Genomic DNA, 24,636 nt, shown 5'->3' with positions numbered 1-24,636 from the left:
ACTTGTTTTCATTACATGATCTTTTTTATTTCACAGAAAAAAGTTGCTCTTAGAACAAGCAACGTTGCTGAAAGTACAAAATAACAGTACTATACACAAGTAAATTGAATTTCAAGAAAATAGAAATATTCCATAAACTTTGTGAAACATTCTTAGAATATAATTAGAGTTCGTCCAAAATTATGAATTTTTTTTTTCGTCTGCTTCTCTCTTATCAATTGGTGGAACTATATCACTAATCCAGCGAAGATATGCCTCATTACCATTTTGAATCTAGAATGAAATAAATATTAAATATTGCTTCATAGTATACTCTGGTAAAGATCTGTTGTCAAACTGAATCTACTTACCGGTAAAGAAATAACTTCGCATACTTCATATGGATGGTTTTCTCTGAACGCAGAAAGAAATTAAAATATATAGTTAAACAAGTATTTGCACATTTCTGAGTAGATGTTGCTTTTTCAATTTGACTTACCTAACATACTTGGTAAGAGCATCTATCGTATCAGTTCTTGTCTTGATCATCTAAATAAAACAGAATTAAGGTCCTGATAAAATACCGAATTTTTAAGAGTATAGCCTTGAAAATTTTTCATAAAGTTATTACCAATAAAAGTTCGCTGTCTTCGTTAATTTCGCTTTTCCATTCGTACCTATAAATAAATAGCAGTTGATACAAGTTTGATCTAAAATAACAATTCAAAACGAACACTTTGCTACTCACACAGACGTAATTTTCGGAATAATGTTGACGCAAGCAGCTAACTTCTTTGTTACTATTCCACTGCGCACAAATTGATGTATTTAATTTGCGTAAACTTTTATCAACCAAATACTCAATTGAAGAACCTAGCCTAGCGATAAAAAGAAACTTACTGCGCGAGTTTTTTCGCCACATCCTCTCTTGGCACCGTGACATAAGCCACCGAATGCAGACCCGTGAAATTGCTCATTGCTCTGGAACTTTGAGTAAAAGAACTTCTCGCAAAACACAGAAACGTCAACAATCCGATCGCCGGCTTTCCCACCATTCTAGAATTATAGCTCCGAATTGCAATTATGGTTTCTGCGTTCTTTTATTCTTGTTTACATACACAATGTTGATAGACGCACACGGACGATGTATTTTACTAACCGGCGCGTATGCGTATCGGCGTACGATATATGCGTATGTGTGCTTCTTTCCCGATGCGCCTGCGCAAAATTTTTGCCTGTTCCATTGCAAAATCGCAACTTATCCAGAATACTTAATTAAAAATAACACGGTAACGTTGTGGAAAGAAAAATTTTGGATACGATATCCATTCATAACAATATTTTTATTCTCAGTCATACATTTTTTACATTTCAATAGAATTTGATAATGTCTCCAACATGGATAGCGCAGAGTTCGCAAGAAATCAACCGCTCGAATGAATGAAGTTCATGATTTACTTTAACTCGATGTAGACTAGTTTTGAAGTACGGTTACAATAAATATATCTTACTTAGAATGAAATAGCTTCTATTCTCAGCATGTAAAAACGAATTAAAATGAAATTTATCGCAAATTTTAGTTCCCGAAAATTCTGAATCAGATTATTTTTTATTTTTATATCATTATTATTATTATTATTATTATTATCATTATGCTTCAATTCGAACCGTTCAAATTCTTCGGTCGTTTTTCGCAGATTATAGAAAATTCGTATAAACTTTTTATACCTTTTGAATACTTATTCGCAGGAATATGCATTTATCAAGAGTTGGTTACTATTATCAAAAATTCTTCAAAATAATATTATGTAAGTTATGTGTATTTTTTAAAAATACACCTTACTGCAAACTTCCATCTTCTTATTCTCAGGGTATTTTTACTTATCTAATAAATCGTAAAAAAAAATTACGTATTCGAATTTAGCTTTCTTGTTCATTAAAACAATAACGTTGAAAATATAATCTATGGCCTATGGCTTCATTTTTACTTTCATTTTCTTTGAATTTACAGTCAAATAAATCGTTTTTAAACGAATTATCACTTCAATCCAAATTGAACATATTATTTGTGATATTTCAGCGACAATCAATGTAAGTATCTTGAAATTATGAATTACATGCTGATTTGAAATACACGTTTTCAATTTTTAGACATAGTTTTTCAAAGTATGATTAAATTTAGAAGTATGTTTCTAAAAAGATAATGAATATCATTCAACAATATTCGCATCTATTGTTGAGAACAAAACCTGAAAAATTTTTGTTCAATCAAATAATCATCCCTCTAAATTATTTTTCATTAAATCAATATTTAATATGAATTTATTTTAAAAAAATATGTATTTTTTAACTGTAAATATATCATATATGAACCGATTAAAATTGCCGATTTATAATCGTACATCCCGTTAATTATTCAATTATTATTAATAACTCAACAGAGAATATGTACAAAATTTTAATTCGTTTTCACGTAATTTCAACTGCTGATTATATCTTTACCATTGAATCTTCACTATTAGACTGTTCATTTTAAGAAAAAAAATCTAAGTTCATACAATTCATCATTACGTTGTGATTTTAAAATATTCTCTTAAAAGGATATACAGATCCACTGTGTATACATACAGCACTGACATCTTTTCTACCACATTCGTAATTCTTTCATACTCATTGATCACAGAGGAATACGAAAAGTTTCAAGGATTAAATGAAAGCTCTGCATATACTGAAACATGCTAAATGTCTTTTTCTGAGGCGAATTCTAACTGGAAACGTTTGCTTGATTTTCCAAAGGAAACTTTCCAGTTCAATTCAAATTGCGAACTGTTAACAAATCGGCTGCGTATACTATTGAATAGTTAGAGCACAGTAATTTTAAGAGCCTTACTATACATGCAAGTTATTAAACTCCTTCATAGCATGAATGTCGCTCTTTGACTTTAATCTAGTTAAAGAACGAGATCAAAGTTTCTCGATATCTTCATTGTGTAGCATTCCGAAATTCAGAAGATCATCACAGAAACTTTTGCATCTTGTAGAAAAATTAACTAAATACCATTTGGTATTGTCCATAAAAAAATCTAATGGAGATACAAGTCTCGTATAATTTTAACTGCTTCTTCAACATCTTGGCTGATTTACATCGCATTCCTTTGTGATTTAATAGCCACAGATAATCGACTAAAGCAGGGTGTTACAAATTACAATAAAAATCTCTTCATAAAAATTAATTTTAACTGCAGTCTCTTGATTGATAAAACAAAATGTATCCAGTTTCTGAATTTTTCTGGATATCTGATGTCAACCCATAAAAATCTTCTATAGTGGACGAATCAATTTTCTAAAATACGAAGTAAAATAAATTTTAGACCCTTTCTTAAAAATTACAAAAATTATATGTGTATTTATTTGGTGAATCAAAGTATACTCACGTCAACCATGTCATCATCGAAGAGTAACCAGAACCCATGGCTCTTGACTATAGAAATGTAATGTCCTCTATTAGGCCCACTTCCACAATGGATAACTACAGCCACTAGATCATATAAACGATCTGGATTTACTGCATCATCGCTCTGAAAAATAATTGTTTTTTTTTTTTTAATGATTGATATTAGTTAATAGCGATTCCGTAAAACAAAACGTTTCTTACTTACTGTATTAAAAAGTCGAAGTTCTAGAGGAAAAACTACCCTGTGTGAAACTTTAATGTGCCTATTATACTGTTCAACATATTTAAACCTTTTTAAATGTAAAGCAAGAATCATTGGTAGTTTTTTCAGCATCATCCGTTTCTGCAATAGTAGTTTGTTTAATTAACATTTGATTTTACAATGTATTTGTTGTAGCAATGATAGATGTTTTTGAATGCGACTGTACCTGAGCTTCTTGATAGCTACTGCAGTGATCACATTTAAACTTGTTGTCACTACAGAGTGTTTCTGTGTTTGAGAAACATTTGAGGCAGTGGGTAATTGAAGTATTCTGATCAACATCAACTTGAAGATCAAAGAAATCCTCATCCTTGCTAGAAACAGTCTCACAATTAAGGCAACGAGTTTCTGAAGTCAGAATGCCCTGGAAAATTTCATGTACCCACGTAGGTTCTGGTGGTGTGCCAGCATCACCTGCACCTTTTCCTCCAGCAGGTTTACTCTGATTTCTCTCAGCTTTATTAAAAGTAAAATACAGTTATTAATAATGTTTGAAACTTGTTTGTAGAATAGTTATTAATATATCTTTTATATTCACCTAATATAATTTCATTTATATGATTTATAAGGAAGTTCAAAAATTCATGAGCATCTTGCTGCATGTAATTGTCAAATTCCTCTGTAAAATTATGTTGGACGATTAATAATGTTACTCAATAGATAATCAATTCATAAGTATAGGGAACAAACCTTTTTCTTTTCTTAGTCGAGCTATAAACTTTTTTGGTGCTATTGAACCAACTTTCTTCTTCTGCGTTGCTATACTGTGAAACAAGTCTGCCAAACATGTTAGAAGGGTTTCTTTGGTACGTTTATTTCTAGCTTTGTATTCTAAAACTTTTTCTCTAAAAGGCCGACAAAAGTACAAGGCTTGCAAAACTGAATTGCTATAACACGTATTGCCAAACTGAAAATCAAAAAAAGTTTTGTGTTAATCCAATCATTACATCACTTCTATTGTGGTGCTCAGAGTCATTATTGATGCATTGCAACAATTGAAGATGTTATTGATCGTTTGTATGGTCTTAATACAGTTATGTCCTAATCAACTTTACAATTTGCATGAGCAAACGCCTGCAGAATGTGACATTCATTGCTGATGAGTCATAATTCACTAATTCACAACGTAACTGCACAAAAGTATTCAGAGATGATGATTTATTTGATCTCTTGCTCTAAAATTTTTCACAATTATGCGCGCTTAGCAGTTTTGACAAGAAGTTAGCCTTTCTTCTTCAATAATTGCAATGCAGTCTATTAATGACACTGAACACATCCATTTATTCTCCTAAGAAATTCGGCACAAAGATAAATGTCTTACATTAACTAATCCAAAGTAATGTTCATTAGGGGGAAATTGGTCGGAGCCAATATCCCTTTCCAATTGAGATATATTGGCACCCTGAAAAAGAGAAGAACAATTCATGGCTCTACATAACTATATAAGTAAACGTCAATAATAGTTAAACGTAAACACGGCGTATGCGAACAATACGATGCTTATAACGCCTACAAGATAAGAAACGCCTAAGCAACGCAGCAGACGCTGTTTTGCATTTCGGAGCAAACTGCTCGCGCGAGCCTTATCTCGAGCTAAAAATCGGAGAATCTCTCTGTGAACTAAGCACAAGTACACATAAGACGCACGCGACGCTATATAACTTGTCTCTCATTGTTTGCGCTTTCGCGTCGAAAGATAAGGCCCGAATAGCAGCGGCTATAATGTCGCGAAAAAACGAGGAAGAACAGCAGAGAGCTAGCGGAGCGAGAGAGACAGATAGACAGACGTACACGGGCGGAGAGGCATGTAACGAGGTTATCTGGCCATCGGGACAGGGAGGAACCCGGGGGAAACTCACCATTTTACGAATCACTCGGTTGAACAGTAACGACAACTGATGGATCCCTAGGTGCAGCCGGCGACGATTTGCCAAGACGGCTGAAACCCATCGTATAGGCGCGGGTCCGGGCCGAGAAGAGCCACTAGACTAGCGAGGGAAAACGCAGCGGCGCATATCAACTGACCACCGACGACGACGACGACGACGTCGCTCGTAACACCTTCACCACCTACTAGAACTTCTTGATGCACTACGACTGCGTTACGTATGCCTTTTGCGCCCTGTGATGTGCACCTATCGGAGGTTAGGTCCACCGATGCGGAAGAACACTGATCTCGAGACACGCACTCGACGTCCGAGTAATATTAGGTCGGATATTGCACGTAATCCGTGTATGACATGTATGTGTATACGAGGGACGTGGTATCGGGTGTTTGCACTGCTGGAAATACGAGTAGTGCCAAATTGTGTGAGTCTATTGTATAGATAAGCTAAGGTGAGCCTTAGATTCGGCTGGTTCGTCGCCTAGTCGTAGGTCCGACTACCTTCCGATGAATGTTCCTGTCTGACATTTCACCTGTGAATGAGGAAAGTGTGTATACGCGATGTACTACTGCCTGGCTCGCCTCGCGCTAAGATTTTTATCGCCCCTCTACTTACAGTGTATGCATGTATATATGTGTGTGTGTATATATATATATATATATATATATATATATATATATATATTTAGTACGCTCGCAGCGCCGACGACGGAAGCGCTCTTGTGGGCGGAAGTTATTCCCGATTAGCTGCATAGTAGAGACAGCGCAAGCTCCGGATTTTTAAATAACTGCTGACGCACTTCATACACACATATTTCGTTTATTTTTCATTATATTAAAACTAAATCAATGTAATCATTCTTAAAAAATTTTTTTTATTTTTTCAAATCTGTCCTGGTGCGTAGATCAGTATAAATATAGGTGCGTTCATCGACACAGAGAGAATGTAGAAAAGAGTTTAATTAACAAATATGTACAACGCTACGATAAATTCGGTAAAAGCACTACACTATTTTGAACGTATGAGATGCTGGACTCCGACACTAAAGCCACCACGACTGGAACATCCTTGGATTCCTGCTGTAGTCTTTGCAATTTACTCGCGTCCAAAGTGGAGTCCGTTTTGGAACTGAAAAGTCAAATGAAAATTGGAAATCAGACTGAATTATTTAAGCGTTTCACGGTCTTCACAAAAAGGCTTTAAACCGATAAAAAACATTAGACTCACTTAGTAACAAAAAGTCGGCACATTGGGGTACCGGGATTGCTCTTTCTGTAATGTTGACTCACCGCGAAGACCTCATACGACAGGGAGTAGTCGACCCGACGTGACCGAACGGTCCGGTCGGTCGCGGATTTAATGATTCGCAGTCTCTCATAGACCTCGGACATATTAGATATGCCGCCTTTCGAGGACAGCAATGGACTTACGGATTCCTCGACAACCTGGACTTCGCTACTGTCAGCCATTCCAGCTGCAGTCGAATCGTTCCCGAGTGGCTCTTCGTCCTCGATCGTAATCGTGCTTTCCTCGCGCCACTTGCGTTTTAGCTCCGACCATGAGGAGACGTCTGGACGTTTCGAGAAAGAAGGCTGACTGGGCGTCAAATCTTCAATAGTCACTGTACTGGATCGTTGAGGATCGCTGACTGGATTACCTCTTCCTGTGGAGAATTAATCATAATTGTGTTGATCAAACCTTTTCCTTACTCTTTTGTTAGCAATGTGTACGTTGTCTTGCATGAACGTTTACTATTGTAGATATTTTGTTTTTGGTTTTTTTACGTATAGGACACTCAGACTTTTGCATCATTGCTCACCTCTAGAAGAGGATGTTATAGCTGGAAACCCTCCTCCACCTCCTCTACGGAAATACTGCTGTTCTCTTGGCGGTTGTGGAAAATAATTCATAGAATAATGTTGATACCTCTGCTGCGGGTACGTAAAACGAGGCGAGAAGATTTGCATGTTCTGGCAGTAGGTCGTCTGCTGAAATTGATGCTGACGAAAGGAACGCACCATATTACCCACCATATTACCCATCACCTCCATTACAAAATTTACGCTCTGGAACATAGTGCCAGCATAGGGGCTGTGAATGGTGCTATGAGATATGTTTTGTTGGATGTAGGAGCTGCCGTCGCGCTGGCACCTCATGCCTCGGTACGAGTAACCGTTGTTTGGACTATAAGTCGTGATTGCTTGATGACACTGGCTAGGCTGTGAGTAGAAGTGACTACTAGTCGCCTGACCGTTGTTCACGGGGACGAGTTGTCGCTGTTGCTGTTTTTGAATCGTTGTCTTCAACAAGTTGTCCTGCTTGGAGAGATTGAGTACTCGGTGCCGGTCGTAGCGATAGAAATCCTTTATGGGTTTCACCCCATGGGGAATGTAGGCCCGGTGAATCTCGGTGACCAAAGGCTCGTTGCCAACGTTTGCCAGATTTGGTATGGTATTCAATATCTCCATCCGCGACATTGGTCGAGGAATTTCCTCGATCTCATCGTCGGATAACTCGATCACCTAATAATTGCAAGTCATGTTAAGAAGAATCTTTTCGAATAGTACAAATTATTTTCATGGAAATAAGACCTACTTCTGGCCTGGGTTTTTTCGCAGACGAAGTCTCGATAGTATCGCAATTTTTCCGTTTTTCAGGTACTGTGCTCAATGAACACTGATCCATTAATAGTTCGGAATTCGCATTATTAGTAGTTTTGTCGTTTCGTTTTGGCATCAGCTTTACGTTTCGCTGAATCCTTGACCCTGGCCATTTCGATACTTGATTTCCAGATACTCCTGTATCTGCTTTTGAGGGTGTGTTATTTTTGATTATTTTTATACTGCCCAACACTGTTTCTTCAGAAACAATGCCTATCCTTTGTGCCTTTGAAGATTTATTATTTTCTGATCCCCTTGTGTTTTCTACAGCTATGATGTCATCCTCTTGTTCATTGCTATTTTCAGGTGTGACATTAGAACCTACATTAGAACAAACAAGGATTCATCAATCAATGTATTTTTTTTTTATAAAATAGGTAGTAGAATAATTAATTTATCATACCATTACTGTCTGAATTTTGCTTATCTACTGTTAGAGATGTATTGGGTGTCCATAATCCATCGGGATTCATGATGATTCTTTTTGTGGTACTCGAAGTCTTGCAATCTGATGTTGATTTTTCACAAAACCGTTGCAATTTATATCCGAATTTCACTAAGTGTGAATATACTCTATATTCATCTAGGTTGCACCTCGAATTTTCAGATTTGATAAGTACCTCATAAGCTTGTTGAATGGAAAGGGGCATACCATTCCAAAGAAGTTCCAGACAATTCTGAAATAAATTTTTAATAGACAATAAATTATTGATTATTATAGAGTGATGATAAAACAAAACAAAACAAAAGAACCACACCATTTCTAATAATAAGAGAGCTTCTTCAGGTAGAAGATACATATTACATCTATCTTCATGGCCAAAACTTTCCCATTTCTGTCCTGACCTCTTTGTCACCCTGGCTTTTTGGATACCAGGCAGCCATTCAGCTATTGCTAATTGCGAGATTCTATCAACTCTCTCGAGCTCTATCAAACGCTTTCGATTTTTTAGTCCATTTTCTAGCTGCATGTCCTGCAGCCATGATCCACTAGGCTCAAAGTGCTTTTTGCCAATTTTTGGTAGAGCCAGTTCTGATTGCTGCCAGTCGTTCCACACATTGTATCCGATCCCTTTGATTTTTAAAAGTTGAGAAGCACTGAAAAATAATTTGATCCTTCATTTGATATGCACAACAATTTCATTTGATATCAGTATATTTAGGAATACACAGCCTTGCACTAAATTTGTATCTCGTCAAATTTGCCATTAGACTTTCATCAAAGTCAGAAATTAATCGATTTTACATTATTTAGAGTAAAACAAGCGAAAAATTTCTTAAACAAACAGACCTACTAGTACATACATGTCACACAGTACTTATAGGCATGCACCTTTTTCAACAGCACAAAAGCAGTATATCCTTGTACGTGTATCAAAGACGTCTAAACTAAAGATATACAATTTAACAACGAACAAATAATCTTCGTAATAACAAATCGTTCTGAAGAATTTTCCAAATAAATTACATTTTTCCCGTATGTAAACACAAAGTAAGGTTAGTCCCACATTTGACATTTTCATCGCGTACAGCAAAGTAAGTACGTACCTCAAGAAGCCGTTGTCTTTGTGCTCAGCCTCCTCGTTCATCCTTCTCTTAGCTCGAGCACTAGCTCGAGAAAAGCCAGCCGAATATCAGCGAGAAAAAAACACGAATTAAGCCGTCTCCGAAAGCATCGCTCTACTCGTCGCAATGGACGTGTGTACAACCACAATATGTATACTACATCTCACGTCGACGCGGTGTATTGCCATGCATCAGGCTCGACTCGGCGCCTTTAAAAGCTTTTGAAAGCTCTGCACTCCCACGTCTGCGGATCTAAAGATCCGGAAAATCTATTTACGTTTCGAGTATTATTATCCAAAAACTCCAAGAGCTTTCAAAAGCTTTTTCTTAGCTCGCAATATTCGCAGGTGTGCCTGCGGTTTGACAACACTGCAATGAGGAGGTAGAAGCTATCAGCTGATCCCTGCTCCCGAAAGGTGCAAATTCGTTGATTCAGTTTTCGTATAGAGATATAAACAAGCGGTTAGCAGATGTCAGTGCAGCACTATAATATGGAAAAGAGAAAGTATGCTGGCAGGTCAGTTGTTTGTGACAGGGAGATAAATCTTTGTTTACCTTCGTGATGTCCATTTTGACACAAACTACCGCGTCATAGATATTTTTATTCGCAATGGAGCAAATCGAGAGAAAGAGCGCCGAATTCGAGGACTTCGGAAGGTTTCAGATAGAGTCCAGGAGCTTTTCAAGACAATTTTCCGGAATTTACAAGGCCCGATTGTCCTCGCTCAAGGCTAAGGTTTTAAAACGAGCCAGAGCTAAGTGGAGTAAGTACACTTTTTTAAATATTGCAATAGCTGATAACTTTGGATTATCTGGAAAACTAGATGTTTTTGATAGGCAAGCATAAAGTTTTACACATTGTTGACTTGACAAAGGATGAGTACGAAGAAGTGCCTTCCATTATCATTGGTACACTGTACAAGCATCAAGAGCTCAAGCCATCTATTCTGAAAGAAATAGCAGAAGAGCTCCAAGCAGTGCCCCAACCTTCTCGATTGAACTATTGTTCTACAAAAGATTCATTATATCTAGAAGATGACGTTTCACGTGTGAAACTAGTCGGTAATCTCACCGCAGAAGCATTGGTTACTGGTTTAATCTGCGCTGTTTGTGGACATCAAACAAAGGATGGATCATTTTGGGTAGCCGTGACAACTGAACCTTTCATTAATAAAAAAAAAGAGTATTAGCTTACATTTATACTGAATGATTACAGGTAGAAGATGTGTGTTACCCAGGACCTTATTTGAGATCCTTGAATCAAACACCCAGTAGCTGTGCCAAAGATCATGATAAATTCATACTGTTTTTATCAGGATTAGATTTTGTTAATGAAGCTGATTCAATCCCGATGGATCTTTTGATAGAATGGATTACCGGTTCATTGGGAGAAGAATTTGTTCAAGAAGAAGCAGCTAAAATCGTGCGTGTTATCATAGCTGGTAAGATAATTAAAAAAATTATGAGCAGTAACCATGCAGATAATTTTGATTTTCAATTATAATGATATCTTCTGCAGGAAATAGCGTAAGAGGGTTACCTAAAACTTTCACGCGTAAAGGTTACTTTGAAAATAAGCGGAAGGAGGCTCTGGTTAATTTAGAAATGCATCACTCTGTGCACAGATTAGATAAATTTATTAGTAAGATTGCAGGATCTTGCAGTGTGACTCTGATGCCAGGAGAATTTGATCCTTCGTGTCATTCGCTTCCCCAGCATTCTCTGCACCCTAACATCTTACCCATATCATCAAGGTACAATATTTGATAAAAGTCTTGTGAATTTTCTTTAAGTAATTTTTTTTTTATCTTTAGAGGAAAAAATTTGTATGGTACTACCAATCCTTGGATTGGTAAAATAGGCTCTCGAATTGTCGGCGGATCCAGTGGTCAACCTATAGAGGATATAATGAAAGTATCAAACGTCGATCTTTCACCTTTAGATTGGTTAGAAAAAACATTGGAGTGGCAGCATTTCGCACCAACGGCGCCTGATACATTAGCAGAATACCCCTTTGATCAGGCAGATCCACTGGTCATGAACGAAATTCCCAATATATATTTCGTCGGAAATATGGAAAGATACGAGACTAAATTAGTACAAAGTAAGTAAAAAAAATCAAACAGCTCAGTTCATGAAATAAAATACTTTTAATCATAATTTATATGTGTATATGTGTATATTCTTGTATGTTCATTCAGGTATTGACAGAAACGACGACTCCGAAGGTCAACCCGTGAGGTTAATATGCATACCTAAATTTTCCACTAGTCAAACAGCGGTTCTGGTAGATTTAGATTCGCTAGACACAAAGCCAGTTTCTTTCGGTGCAGTAGAATAATCAAGATCTATCCTTCTATATCTGCCACAATTTCGAGCCTAACGACAATATGCAAAGGCTCTGAAATCATTTATTTATTGTGGATTATGCAATCAGAATCAGCTCGATTTACACAGTACTCGCGCTAAAATTATATTATTTATTTTACTCTGTTTTAGTATTTTATATATATATATATATAGACTTTTTAAAATTTTCACACAGTACATATTTTGTATATATATAATCTTTTTCGTTTACTTATAACTAAGACTTAGAAGGTATTTTCCAAGTTGTTTAAACCTGGTTAAAAGTTTTGGCCGTAATCTTATTTTCCCGACGGGAAATATGCGTTGATATATACTCTATTAATATTAATAGCATCACATGAGTCTAAGGAAGTTGAAGCTCCTCAAAGAGATTTGAAATCCTTAAGATTAAGTAGGAGAACTCTTGTTCTAAGAAAGTTTAAAATGTGAAACTAGTTCAAAATGAAACGCATCAGTTGTTATACTACAAATTATGCATCCGTTATAGAGCAAGAAAATAATCGAGTAAATCTTTAAAATTGAAAAATTCCAGCGTGTCGTCGAGACAAAACACAAATTGTACATACGCAAAGTAAATCTATTCTCGCAGTTAACTTTATATCGAGAAACGTAAACAAGAGAAAATAAAGGCTACGTCAGTCAGTTGATTTACTATCACTTGCATATCCCGCTCGTAACGCCATTTCAGCCTTTGTAACAATATATAATATACGAATCATACATATATATACTATATCATATATATCTTTGTAATATATATATATATATATATATATATATATATATATATATATATATATATATATATATATATATATATATATATATATATATATATATATATATATATATATATATATATATATATATTCATCTTTGGTGTTGCGTGGACCGATCGCGCGATCGTCGCACAGTTAATATATAATATAAGTATATCATAGCCGTACACGTATTCGTTTGTCGCGTCGTGACAAAAGCAGAAGAGGAGGAAAAAAATACTCTCGAAAAAACTGCGAGCTCTTTATCAAAAATACTGTATCGCCATCTTCCAGTCCTTCGCATCGTCTCATCTTCAGAGGCCGGTGCCGAAGCTCGACAGCGAGTCGCTGCAGCTGTCCCACGTCGAATCGACCTCGTTGCTCATCGTGCAATATCTGCCGCCAGGGCTCGAGGACCTCGAACAGCTCGGCGTATTGACATCTGCAACAGTTTGCGAACGCCATACGCTTTAGTTTTAAATTTCAATTGTTTATACCACTCGGAATTTAATAAGTCGGTGATAATCGTTTAATGTACTTAAAGCGCATCATCTCTGCGGATAATATTCGCGCGCGCGTGAGCGCAAAACTATTAGCGTTGCATATTAAAAATTTAATTCCAGCGCGCTGACTCTCGGGGGAAATCCGTGGGAATAATTCAAGTTATTAGAGCCGAGGTACGGAGTGTACACGCGCTGCTGCTGCAGCTGCAGCAATAAACGGTCGGAAAACTTTTTGCCCTCTCGAGCGCGCATATGGGCGTGGTTATATTAGTTTATTCGGCTAAAGATCGGAGAGGAGTTCAATGTAAATATTTGACCGTGCGGAATTCATGTGAGATGTTGCGGGCCGCGGGAAAGAGCTGCGAGCGATAAGAGCTTTGTGCGGAATAGCTGAAATTTCAACTGGCCTGCCGGCTGGGGATGTTCATTTGCATAATACTCCAAGCATCGCGCGTAAAGCGAAAAATCACGCTTTTGAACAAAAAATGCGTTCGTAACTTGATTTTACCAGAAAATGAATTTCTTCTTCGGAAATTCAACCAACAAGTTACCATTAATTTCTATAGTAACGCGCAGATACCAACAAAAAGTTAAACTTTAAGCTGTATAACCAGGCTAATAAAAAGCGATTGTATTTCGTAGTCCAAGACTGAGCATCGATCGATGCACAGGCGTCCATACGCAAGACTTGTCATTCCGATCAGATGCTCGCATCTGCAGCAATTTCGCTTCCGCGAGTGTGCTTGATGGAAACTTATGGAGGCCGATAAGAAGTCGATCAGTTTCACTTTTTAAAAGATAAATCTAAAACGCTCGTTTCGCGCCTGACTAATCTCGCACGTTATCTACTTCCAGCGCACGAATAAGTCGCTCGATTGTTATTATTACACGCACAAAGATTAAAAAATTCCAAAAATCACCTACCAAGGGGGTAGAGGCTGTTGTTGTCCCGCTCGTTGGAGCTCGGGTCGTCGGTTCCGATCTCCCCGACACTCGTGCTCTGGACCAGTTGTTCGCGCTGTCCACCGTTGGCCGCCTCCTCCTGCCTCATGGTGCAGATGACGTCGGTCAGGGCGACTATGTAGTTCTTGGCGAGGGTCAGAGTCTCGATTTTCGAGAGCCGACGCTCGCGCGACACGTGCGGTATCACCTCGCGCAGAGACTGCAATGACATATTAGATTCTTATGAGTTTCCGGGAAGAGAGAGAAGCTATGCGGTAGTATAAAGTTTCGTTTTGCAGAACGCGCGCTTTTTATAATTGCCTGTGTATATACATCGTTGTTCCGGGAAAATACGTTACGGTGGGATGAGAGGAGTCGATTGTTTTCTCTTCGGTTTAGTCAAACGAAAGAAAAATCGTTTGCGAAGTTGTACGCGCGAACCGACAAAAATGGGGGAAAAAACCTGTGAAGTGAAGAGCTAGAGCTGGAAGAAAAAGTGATGGTCGTCGCGCGCGAGTATGAAAGGCTGCGAAACGCTGAACGAAGGTTTTCTCTGTCATCTGTATTATGTCTCCTGAATTCGGAGCATAAGTGTACTGTTTCTACATTTGTTAGTTTTTTCCTTATTACTTATATACGTATACGAATAGAATTTAACGTAACAGAAGTTTGATTGTTCGTATAAGGTTCCTTGCAATGAGAAGCAAAAAATTAGTTTAACGTACATCTAGTTTCGCTCTAAAGGGCACAAGGCGAATCAAACAGATTTCGTATAAACACGTGTATATATGTATTGACATTTATAACTTCTGTTCTCAGAGTACGTGGGTATACATATAGGGTGCTGGTAAAGCTCTGTTAGCGCAGCCTCAAATAACCATAATATTCAAAGTACACGAGAGTAAACGTTTATACGCGGCCACTATATATCGATTCGCATAAAAATAAAAAACAAATTGGCGTCTTCAAAGCCAAAGTGCGATACGTCAATAGATCTACTCGATTGGGGAAAATCGACAGAAAGGGTGTACTTCCCCGAACTCCATCACAGCATAAAATCTATAAATAGATCGCTGCACAATCCGAAAATATATACGACGAACCTGAAAGGCGTCGTTGAGATCGTGCATGCGCATCCTCTCCCTCTCGTTGCTCTCGAGTCTCCTGATGGTCCTCTCCCTCGAGCTTGCGACGAGCTTATTGTTCGTCGTCGGAGCTTTCCTGCAGCCGATGCTCCCGTGATGATTATCCTTCTCCGCCAGCCTCGGTCCACGTCTGCGTCGCCGACTACCGGCCGCCTCGAAGCTCTCCGTCATCATCGCCCGAGCCTGATTATATTGCATGTATATAGTTGCTGTATGTGCTGTACAGGCTCTCGCGTTTTTCTCGACTTACGCAACGCCACAATTACACGCTTCTTTCAACTCAATTTCGTAACGGATATCCGATCAATTGCGCCGGCTACATCGACGAGATAGAGATAGAAAGAGAGAGAGAGAGAGAGAGAGAGAGAGAGACGCTGCTGCGCGCGCGGTTTAATTGGCGCGAGGGATGCGAATTGATGGGGTGTTTCGCGTGGCGGTAATAATGCTGATAAAGCGGATGATTGATTATAGTTGAGATTGACTACGCGCGTGCGATATGTATATATAGTATAGACGAGGTTTTACTGCAGACGATGTGTATTATTGCGAGCACGAGAATATACATATATATATATATATATATATATATATATATATATATATATATATATATATATATATATATATATATATATATATATATATATATATATATATATATATATATATATATATATATATATATATATATTATACGGATGAGGGCGTATTATATACGCACTTATATGCGCGAGTGTGTCGTAAAAAAGCGAGCTGAAAACGCGCAAGTGCGCGCCGTTAAAGCTGAGCTTTTATTCGATTTCATTTCTGCAGCTCAATGAGAGCGCGTCGTTTCGTTATAATTGTAAGTCGACGATTTTCTCTCTCTCTCTCTCTCTCTGCTTTAATACAGCGAATATACCTATATACTTAAGCGAAATTTTCATTCGTCCGAAAACACCTCCCAACGCACGATCGCAATCGTTCAAACATCCCTTTCCGCGGGTTCTCGCGAGAGCTTCAAAGCCCAGAAGATCTTAATTTTGCTAACGCTTCACACACACTCGCGCAATATAAGAAAATAAATATATTGAAAAATCTCATTTCGTTCGTTTGCGCATCGGAACCGAGAGCGATCGAAGGGAAAGAAATTTAATCATACCCCCGCCTGCATCGCTAGCGCTCGATTAATACACGGGATGATCAAACGCGCCTTATCTCCTGCGTCGGTATACTTGCACGATGCACATACACACACTGCGTATAACAAGGCGTCTCAAAGCTTTGCAACTCACCTCCACTTGTTGGTCTACACGCGAGAGCGACTACACACGCAGAGTTGCGATATAATATACAGAATATAGGGGAAAAGCTCGGCCGCTCGAGCGCGCGCACTTGTTGAGCGGCGAGCGTGCGTCGCGCGCTTGGCAGCGCCGAGCTGCTACTACTGATGTCGAGAGCTTGCGCGCGAGCTTGCAGGGGGTGCGGCTGTGCGGTACGTGTATATACGTATATATAAGTATATACGTATATAGTGGCTGCGCGCGAGATATACGATGCCGGCGCCGGCGCGATGACTATTAGAGCTTGTAAGGAGACTGAGAGAGAGAGAGAGAGAGAGACTTGTTACAAAGTAACGGAAAAGAGAAGCTTTCTGTGAGTCTACTGCACGCGTTTCGTAGATTTTAGGCGACTCGTTTCGATTATGGGGTGCGAGCTTCGTTGGGGAAAAGCGAGTACTCGAGTCAAAATCCCATGCTAATTTCCATAAAGTCGCGAGTTTTCGAAGCTGAGACCGACCCGATTTTAGTGTGCATTATATCTATATATATTAAAATCGGGTGTTGCTCAGCTTCGAAAACTCGCCACTTTATGGAAATTAACATTTGCTATTTTCCATGCCAAGTATTAGCCAAGTAATGCAACCTTTCCTTTGCTAATCTGATGATACATTTACTGGTTTTCGTTCTGAGAATCGTCGTGTTGTAACTTGAACGTCTTGAACGTGTCTTGGACGGGTTTTATTTATCTGTAAATCGCAACTGTTAATTCAAGAGATACACGGAAGGAAGATGAGGGTGAATAAGCTTATCGGCTGTGAAAATCTGTATTGAATCTTTAGTGCACCCACATTTATTATAAATATTTTGTATGTTTTCTTTCAGTTGTCAACCAGGTTATGAATGGCGTAATAAAGTCTCACAAGGTCTTTGTAAAATGGACAGATGCGTATTTAGTAAATGAATATAAGTTGGCCAACACGATGAATGAAGATTCGTCAACTTCTTCTACCACAAATATTAAATAGTATCCTTCGACAAATGTAGAAAAAATAAAATACACTTTTGCATCCTGTATGCAGGAAGAAAACGTTTCTGACGTCGATGCAGCAAAGAGAGTATTTGAAGAGCTTATATCCAGCGATCAAGATCCAAGAGTAAATTTATGATTATATTGACGCTCGGTTCATCAGGCGTGAATATTGCAAATGAACTTTTTGCAACGATTGATAGAAGGTAAATTCTAAATTATTTCGAGGGTTTTCGTGTTACTGATTAAAATTGCACTGTTTCAGTCTAAATTTAAAATCGTACTGCGCATGGGGAGGTGAAACTCTTGGTATGAAAAATGCTGATTATAATGAAGAGGGTAAAGTTGACTATCAAAAACCTATGTTTATGGGTATAAGAATGTTGAATTCCAGTATGAAATCTTGGTCTCTTATCGTACATTATCGCGAGCTCGAAGAAAAACTTGCCGAGTTTAAAAAACGTGTTCAGCTAAAGCGCCGGAGCTTTGGTTTCGTATGTGGACGTTCGGTTCGTTCCTAGAACCATTAAATCATCGGAATACATGGAACTTATTACAGCTAATTTTCCTAATACTGCATTCTTTGGTGGCTTTAACAATGGTTTGGAGTTCATCTGTGGATTCAATTCATTAGGAGGCGGTGAGTACATTAGAACCTAATGAAAAATTGTCAGATAAGATTTCAAAGGAAAGATCTCGCTTGATAATTCTTTAGCAGAGAAATACACGTCGTTAAAGTACAAAATGATACAAGATTAACTTTATGATTGCAGATGATGGTATAGCATGAGAAAAAGTTGCAGTATCGCTGATGAGCATAACGCACGATTAAATTGAATAGCATGGAAACACAATGAGATACAGTTACAGATTTGTAATACATTTTCTCTCAGCAGCTCAAACAGTGTAATATCATAGCGCGCAGGTGTAAAAGCCGCGGACGCAAGCGTGTGCGCGTCGATTGAATACGAGCCTCGTTTGTCCTTCATTGTCGCGACAACAAGTCGCCCTTAGATACGCATTCGATTGCATGTGGGAGGCTGTCCACGCTTCAGCGGATTTTCGCTGCTTTGAAAAATAAAAAGGGCTCTCTCTCTAGAAAAATCAACGCAATAAGCATAACATACGTCGATTGCATTGCTGCGTGATATTGTATTTTCCGCTTTAATGGAATAACGAATTTCCTCTTCCGCCTATGTATGTACGCTGCAGCTCGCCGCTCTCGCGCGCGTCTTTTAATACATCCTCTCTCTCTCTCTCTCGCAGCTGCCGTTGTCGCCAGAGCCGACGACTACAAGCCTTGTATACCTACGCGCACTCGCTCGATACAAAATTTGATAAGAAGAAATATTGATTTACGCGCGCCGCGCGTCGGGGGAGAGCGTTAAAGCGCGATGTAACGTTATGACGGCGTATATAAGGATACGGCCGACGTTCTCCTCGTGCTCGCGAGCTTGTCTCGGGATTTTTATCTCAAGCGGCCGGCGCGCAGCGACGATCAAAAAAAAAAAAGAAAAAAGAAAAGGATTAAAATAAACGTATATGGTTTCACTATCGCGCGGTCGGAGAAAAGCGTTCGATGCCGCGTGCGCGCCTGTATAGGCGGCAAATTGAATTACGGCGCGGGCTCGTTAAATTTGCATGCAGATCGACGCGTCGGCGAGGAGGCGTTAAAATTTCAGGTCAAAATGCAAATTCCACAGGCGACGAGAGAGACGACGTCGTTCGAAAAAACAATGGGAGAAAAGGGGCCGTGAAAAATTTCAACGGCTATTACACTCTACTGCGCGCAATTAAACGCCTAGATCAATTTAAAGATCGCAGCTGACTCGACGACGCTCCGCCTGTATTATATAGTTTTTCTTCTCGAGCTTCTTTTTATCGCAAGCCCGCGCGGGAGTATAAAAGCTCAGTCGCGAGTTCCGCGCGTGCCGGAGACTACGTCAATCTCGGGAGATGTAGGCTCTCTGCGCGAAGGCTTTATTCTCCAGTGAAGCTTGCGATAGAAAGAGGACGACGATATCCATCAAGTATAGGCCAGCACGTGGCCATAGGGTGTATAGGGTCCCCTCCCTAAAAGTCGTGTATACATCTGTGTACAGTCGGCGAGAAATAAGATATAGCTATGTATAGGGACGAAAAGCAGCGAATTAGCGAGGGAGGGAGGGAGGCGCGTTTCGTGCGGTGACGCGCGCTCGCTACAGGTGGGCGGCATGACGCAAGCCGCCCACGCGCCGTGCGCGTTAGCTACATATCTATACTTTGCCGCGGTCATTTCTCCCCGCCTCGCCGGCGACTGCACGCGGTGCTGCGAAGGATGCTCTGCGCTGCGGCTCATTTTTAAGGACTCGTCTGTATAAGCTCGGCGAGTGGGTGCAGCTTTGGGGGAGAGAGAGAGAGAGAGAGAGAGAGCTTTTCTCTATACGCGGGGCTGCGATGGAGCCGGAAACTCACAGTGCCGGGATATGGATGAGTGAAGGGATGGTAGAGGATTTTTTTTAGTGCACCTATTGTATAGATCGGATTTTTCGTTCGTTTGCAAGTTCTCAGCGAAGAATGTGAGAGAGCTTTAATTTGAGTCGGGATGTGTATACGTGTAGAAAATAGAGGCCACGGTAGAAGGAGTCGGTGACGGCGAAACATCCTGAGAAATGGATTAATTTATAGTATAATATTTTGTGAAAGTTTAGAGGGATTTTGGGGATCTCAACGAAGAAACGCATTTCGCGAGTACGTGATTCGCGTTTTCAAAAAATGCAGGCGCATCACTGAGTATTTTCCTGCTATACTGCTGTAAACTCGTTGTGCATGTATAGAGGATCAAAATTCCGGAATGAAAAGTCGAGCTTTAATTTTGCGAAAAATTTCTGAACTGAAAACGCTGTGTAAAGACGTTTTAGAACGTGGATATTACTCTTTGAAGACGAAATATTCGATCAATCTACGAACAACAAATATTCTAGTTTATCCGATGTTGACACCCAAATTAGCAACATTTTCTAATAATCTTGAAAGAATAAACGCCGTTGATGTTTATAGTATATAAATTGAAACTTAAAAATTAGAAAACGTGCACTATTTATCAGACTTAGTATATTTACAGTTATTTATATTTTGACGCAAAATGCCTTTTTTCATTACATCGTAAAAATCCGCGATATGTGCACAGCAACTTTAATTAAAATTTACGATTGCGATTGAATAAAATTACGACCATACAATCGTATGCGTGTTAGAGTGATGAAATCTAAACAAAAATCATACACAGGCATAAAGTACTTAAATCCTCCTTTACAAAATAAATCTTCATCCATTCAATGAACATTTCTGATCGCTTCTCCTATCAACTAAACGAGAAGAAAAAAATACATTTCTAACGTTTAATAAGAATAATTTATTTATTAACTTATTTTTACTTATATCTATTTTCTTCGTTCAGAAATGATATTCTTTTTGCGTTTCTATTTCTATTTCCCCATCCGTCAATCCATGTATCGGCAAGATTAAGATACAAATTGCAATAAGAGACGCATGAGAGCTCCGATTTCAAATTATCGAGAATCTCAAATCATCTGAATTATGTATATGGCTAAGATGAGAAATTGATTTTCAAAGTTCATTTACGTATAGAAAGTCGGATCAGCACACTTCCCTTCATAAATGCAAAGCAAAGCCTGATGCAACGAATTTCTTATCGCATAGGAACGAGAAAACTCGGAGGAGGCTCGTTATGCCGTTATATATACAGCTCGATTGAAAGCGAAAGCTCAAGTTTTATCATAAGCTCGGTTGAACTTGCGAACTTGGAACTCGTAAAGAAAAAAAAAATTTACAAAAATCACTTTATCTCGTGATAGTCTCTTTAATGGCACATAATTCGATAAAGCAATGACAGAGCTTTTTTCGTAGAAAGGCGACGAAGATCAGCTTCAATTATTCGAGAAGCACAAAAATGGAAATCCAGTAAAAGGCAAATTCATAAACATTCATCTAATAATTCAAAGGCTTGCTTTGTGAAAAAAATTTTAAAAGATTCTTATTTTTAACGTTTGATAAAAAATAAAGATGATTAAGGTATAAATCTTTTTACGTGCATCGCGTACTTTACAAGATAACCATCAAAAGCGTGTTGAATGTAGCATTATCGCAATATGATCTTAATCGTTTTGCAATGATTAATTTACTACGTGAGGCGTCAATCGTCAGATCGTAGATAATTTATGGATAAACGAATAAATTTCAGTGCAAAACCAAAACAGTTCTAAAAGTTTAAATAAAAGTAGCAACACATTCATTATGAATAAATATATTTAATAAAATAATAAATTTTTATTCACATACCTCCATTATATACAGATTTCCGTTTAGAATTTTTTAAAACTATTCACTTTCATTAAATAGTACAATGTATAAAATTAGTCTCACTATCTACATGGTTTATTGATGTTCTTTTCATCCTTGCACTTGCCACAGCAAAATTCATTTTGTTTCTCGAGCTCGCTAGGTTTGTGATTTGGAGTCCATGGTCCCAAACTTGCAGATGCATAGAAGTCCATGGGATAAGGCTTTGTTTCGTCCAATTCTGCCATTTTTAAGGCCACTGCCGCTTCGTAGGGTGTAAGGAGTGGCTTATCAAACTGAGTTCCCCAATCTATACTGAGCCTTGGACACGCAACCTAGCGTTGGATAATAAATAATTTTAAAAACTTAGATATAGGTCTGCGAATTTCATTACAGAATAAAAATAAAAAAATAAAGTGTACTCACTTGTATAAAGGCATCGATACTTTTGAAAAGCCTTAACTTGTCCGGAAAAATTTCTGGAGCAAGTATGATTATGCACTGTTTCTTCAATGACTTTATTCTATTTTCTAGTGTTTTTAGTACTGTTGGACTTCCTTGGCGTCCAAGAGTACCAAGAATAAGTCCAAATATTTTAGCATCCTTTGCTCTTGTTATTGCATCTTTCCTATTTGCTAACATTTGAACATGATCATATTTTTCTATTGTGATTTTCTTCTCATATGGATCATAACGATAAGCAGTCAAATTTGGATTTGAAATCATTGCAGCTTCTAGATGAAACCTTCCATCACCAATATATACAAGGATGTCTACATCTTTTATTTGTGGAGCTGTGCAACCTAAAATCTAAAAACCAAATAGATTTTAACAATGCATGCTCCAAATTTTAATAATACAGTTATTTATCTGTTGTTACACATACCTCTCCTGGGCTAAGTGGTTTACTCTGAGGAATCGTAACACTATATCCATCCTTTCTTAATTCATTAGCAATAGCTTGCAAAGTGCTGGCAAATTGAATTGTGCTAACTAATCCTAATCTAGTTGTAACTGGGAAGTTGAATTTTATTGTTTCTACACAGTGAGCTGTGTCAATCTTTATGTCGACAAATATGTACAGTAATTTAATACCGCTTGTTCTATCAATTGGAATTAAGCACGAGTGGCCATAATGAATCAATAAATCTGCACCTAAAGCTCTTGCACTATAATCGTCGACACAACAGGCACCTAGAATATTAAAAAAATATAAAAACTTTAGTGATTTACACTTTATGACATAATATGATGAAACAGTAGCACAAAATAATCCTACCATAAGTAACATCGCCCATAATAACAGTATCAGCCTCAGTAAATGTCTGTATTATATCACTTATCATGGGGGCAAACAAGAGCAAGCCTTCAGGCATTTGTAAAGCCACTCGTTTAGCCTTAGTCTCTCGTATTCTCCAAATGGTTTTTGGTATTTCAAAATTATAATTAGATGGCAGTCCAGACATCGCTTCTTTTATCAGGGGATCATTTAATATCTCTTGTGGGATTTTGTTGACCCTGGTAGGAGCCTTGTAAACTTTACGTACAGGTTTTGCTTTCACAACAACCACTAAATCCTCGTCCTTCTTTTCCATCTGCTCAGAACTGTTTTCAACAAGTTCACTCTTTTTATCTACTTTAAAACTTTGCGAGTCACTAACGGTTGCAGTTACTCCTTTCATCGTTAGTGTTTGTGAACAACACGTATCTTGCACACTCTCTTCCCCTTTATTCTGGCATACTTGAGCGCCATTAACAGTCACAGAAACGTCACTTTCATTCATGATTGATCATTCACAAAGCAATGATGTTAAAGTTTATAACAATTGTTTGAGGTTAGAAACAAGGTGTGAACGTCTCGGTGGATTCTGTCAATACTGAGCGAGCTTCTGAACTCTCGCTGTACAAGTATTATACAAACGCACGTGCACTGGCCTCCTGCGGGAGTAATAAAATGAGCGTGGGTGCAAAAGAGAAGCTCAGGTCCCACCGAGATTTGAACTCGGATCGCTGGATTCAAAGTCCAGAGTGCTAACCATTACACCATGGGACCGTGTTAAATAAGACTTTAAAAAACCTTTAAATTCGCTGTACTCACAAAGAAAACGGGCTGTTTTCGGAATATTTTTAAAAAACTCCAAAATTTGCGCAAGGCGTAGAAAAGTGCAGGAGCAGACGAAAAAATCGAATTCGAGGCCTTTTAATGTTTTTTAATCGACAGTTCTGCGATGCTTGTAGGAGTGTAGATTTGGCCATTTGCAACGCAGTACTGGATGGTGCTGCCCTCTTGGTCAGAGTGCGCATGCGCGAATTTTGCACCCGACCAAGCGCGGGTACTTTCAAAGCGTTTACGAGAAATTGTTTTTCTTCAGTTATCATATTACCGAAAGTAATTGCTTAAGAGTAATCGAGCCATCAATTGAAAATACTAGTAATAATAGTATGGGTGTGCAGATACGATTGGTTAACATCTAAATTTGA

General features: G+C 38.3%; 6 protein-coding genes, 1 long non-coding RNA gene and 1 other non-coding gene across 12 annotated transcripts; 2 read left to right on the top strand and 6 right to left on the bottom strand.

The window, feature by feature from the left end:
- Positions 1-5: 5 nt before the first annotated feature.
- LOC100124036 (protein CutA homolog) lies at positions 6-1,179 on the bottom strand. The gene is made up of 6 exons (XM_001607809.6): positions 880-1,179; positions 728-787; positions 611-656; positions 479-528; positions 351-393; positions 6-273 (listed from the first exon to the last, which is right to left on the bottom strand). The coding sequence occupies exons 1-6, from the start codon at positions 1,032-1,034 to the stop codon at positions 181-183; spliced, it is 447 nt and encodes a 148-aa protein (XP_001607859.2). The 5' UTR covers positions 1,035-1,179; the 3' UTR covers positions 6-180.
- A 1,089-nt stretch (positions 1,180-2,268) lies between these two features.
- On the bottom strand, positions 2,269-6,121 carry LOC100124035 (ubiquitin specific peptidase). The gene is given in 8 exon segments (NM_001134326.2): positions 2,269-3,322; positions 3,414-3,557; positions 3,639-3,776; positions 3,862-4,151; positions 4,234-4,314; positions 4,386-4,602; positions 5,017-5,097; positions 5,555-6,121. Coding segments are annotated over 8 exon segments (1,062 nt in total). The 5' UTR covers positions 5,558-6,121; the 3' UTR covers positions 2,269-3,214.
- A 262-nt stretch (positions 6,122-6,383) lies between these two features.
- Positions 6,384-10,183, bottom strand: Tsen54 (tRNA splicing endonuclease 54 homolog (S. cerevisiae)). Its single transcript, NM_001134327.2, is given in 7 exon segments — positions 6,384-6,709; positions 6,809-7,244; positions 7,401-8,103; positions 8,177-8,562; positions 8,645-8,918; positions 9,000-9,339; positions 9,790-10,183. Coding segments are annotated over 7 exon segments (2,328 nt in total). The 5' UTR covers positions 9,831-10,183; the 3' UTR covers positions 6,384-6,561.
- Positions 10,167-12,805, top strand: LOC100124034 (DNA polymerase delta small subunit). Of its 2 annotated transcripts, XM_001607806.6 has the most exons (7): positions 10,167-10,324; positions 10,403-10,571; positions 10,645-10,949; positions 11,024-11,249; positions 11,327-11,561; positions 11,622-11,911; positions 12,009-12,805. In XM_001607806.6, the coding sequence occupies exons 2-7, from the start codon at positions 10,418-10,420 to the stop codon at positions 12,146-12,148; spliced, it is 1,350 nt and encodes a 449-aa protein (XP_001607856.1). In that variant the 5' UTR covers positions 10,167-10,324; positions 10,403-10,417; the 3' UTR covers positions 12,149-12,805. The 2 variants fall into 2 exon arrangements, with proteins under 2 accessions (XP_001607856.1, XP_008215719.1); XM_008217497.4 differs by having other exon boundaries at positions 10,182-10,571; positions 10,632-10,949.
- A 213-nt stretch (positions 12,806-13,018) lies between these two features.
- On the bottom strand, positions 13,019-22,268 carry LOC100678978 (protein dimmed). Of its 4 annotated transcripts, XM_031932586.1 has the most exons (5): positions 16,786-16,960; positions 16,667-16,753; positions 15,484-15,708; positions 14,363-14,600; positions 13,019-13,377 (listed from the first exon to the last, which is right to left on the bottom strand). In XM_031932586.1, exons 2-5 carry the CDS (start codon positions 16,676-16,678, stop codon positions 13,250-13,252), a joined length of 603 nt encoding a protein of 200 aa, XP_031788446.1. In that variant the 5' UTR covers positions 16,679-16,753; positions 16,786-16,960; the 3' UTR covers positions 13,019-13,249. The 4 variants fall into 4 exon arrangements, with proteins under 4 accessions (XP_031788446.1, XP_031788444.1, XP_031788443.1 ...); XM_031932584.1 differs by lacking the exons at positions 16,667-16,753; positions 16,786-16,960 and adding an exon at positions 22,156-22,268; XM_031932583.1 differs by having other exon boundaries at positions 16,667-16,960.
- LOC116417745 lies at positions 17,357-19,003 on the top strand. The gene is made up of 3 exons (XR_004228008.1): positions 17,357-18,020; positions 18,080-18,454; positions 18,588-19,003. It is a non-coding gene; the product is annotated as an uncharacterized LOC116417745 (long non-coding RNA).
- On the bottom strand, positions 22,124-24,415 carry LOC100124031 (2-(3-amino-3-carboxypropyl)histidine synthase subunit 1). The gene is made up of 5 exons (XM_001607797.5): positions 24,254-24,415; positions 23,435-24,093; positions 23,042-23,349; positions 22,582-22,965; positions 22,124-22,490 (listed from the first exon to the last, which is right to left on the bottom strand). Exons 2-5 carry the CDS (start codon positions 23,937-23,939, stop codon positions 22,239-22,241), a joined length of 1,449 nt encoding a protein of 482 aa, XP_001607847.1. The 5' UTR covers positions 23,940-24,093; positions 24,254-24,415; the 3' UTR covers positions 22,124-22,238.
- TRNAQ-UUG lies at positions 24,137-24,208 on the bottom strand. Its single transcript has one exon. It is a non-coding gene; the product is annotated as a tRNA-Gln (tRNA).
- Positions 24,416-24,636: the final 221 nt, after the last annotated feature.

This window comes from Nasonia vitripennis, chromosome 5 (genome assembly GCF_009193385.2).
Source record: "Nasonia vitripennis strain AsymCx chromosome 5, Nvit_psr_1.1, whole genome shotgun sequence".
Classification (NCBI taxonomy): Eukaryota; Metazoa; Arthropoda; class Insecta; order Hymenoptera; family Pteromalidae; genus Nasonia; species Nasonia vitripennis.
This window is presented reverse-complemented; position numbering and strand designations above follow the sequence as displayed.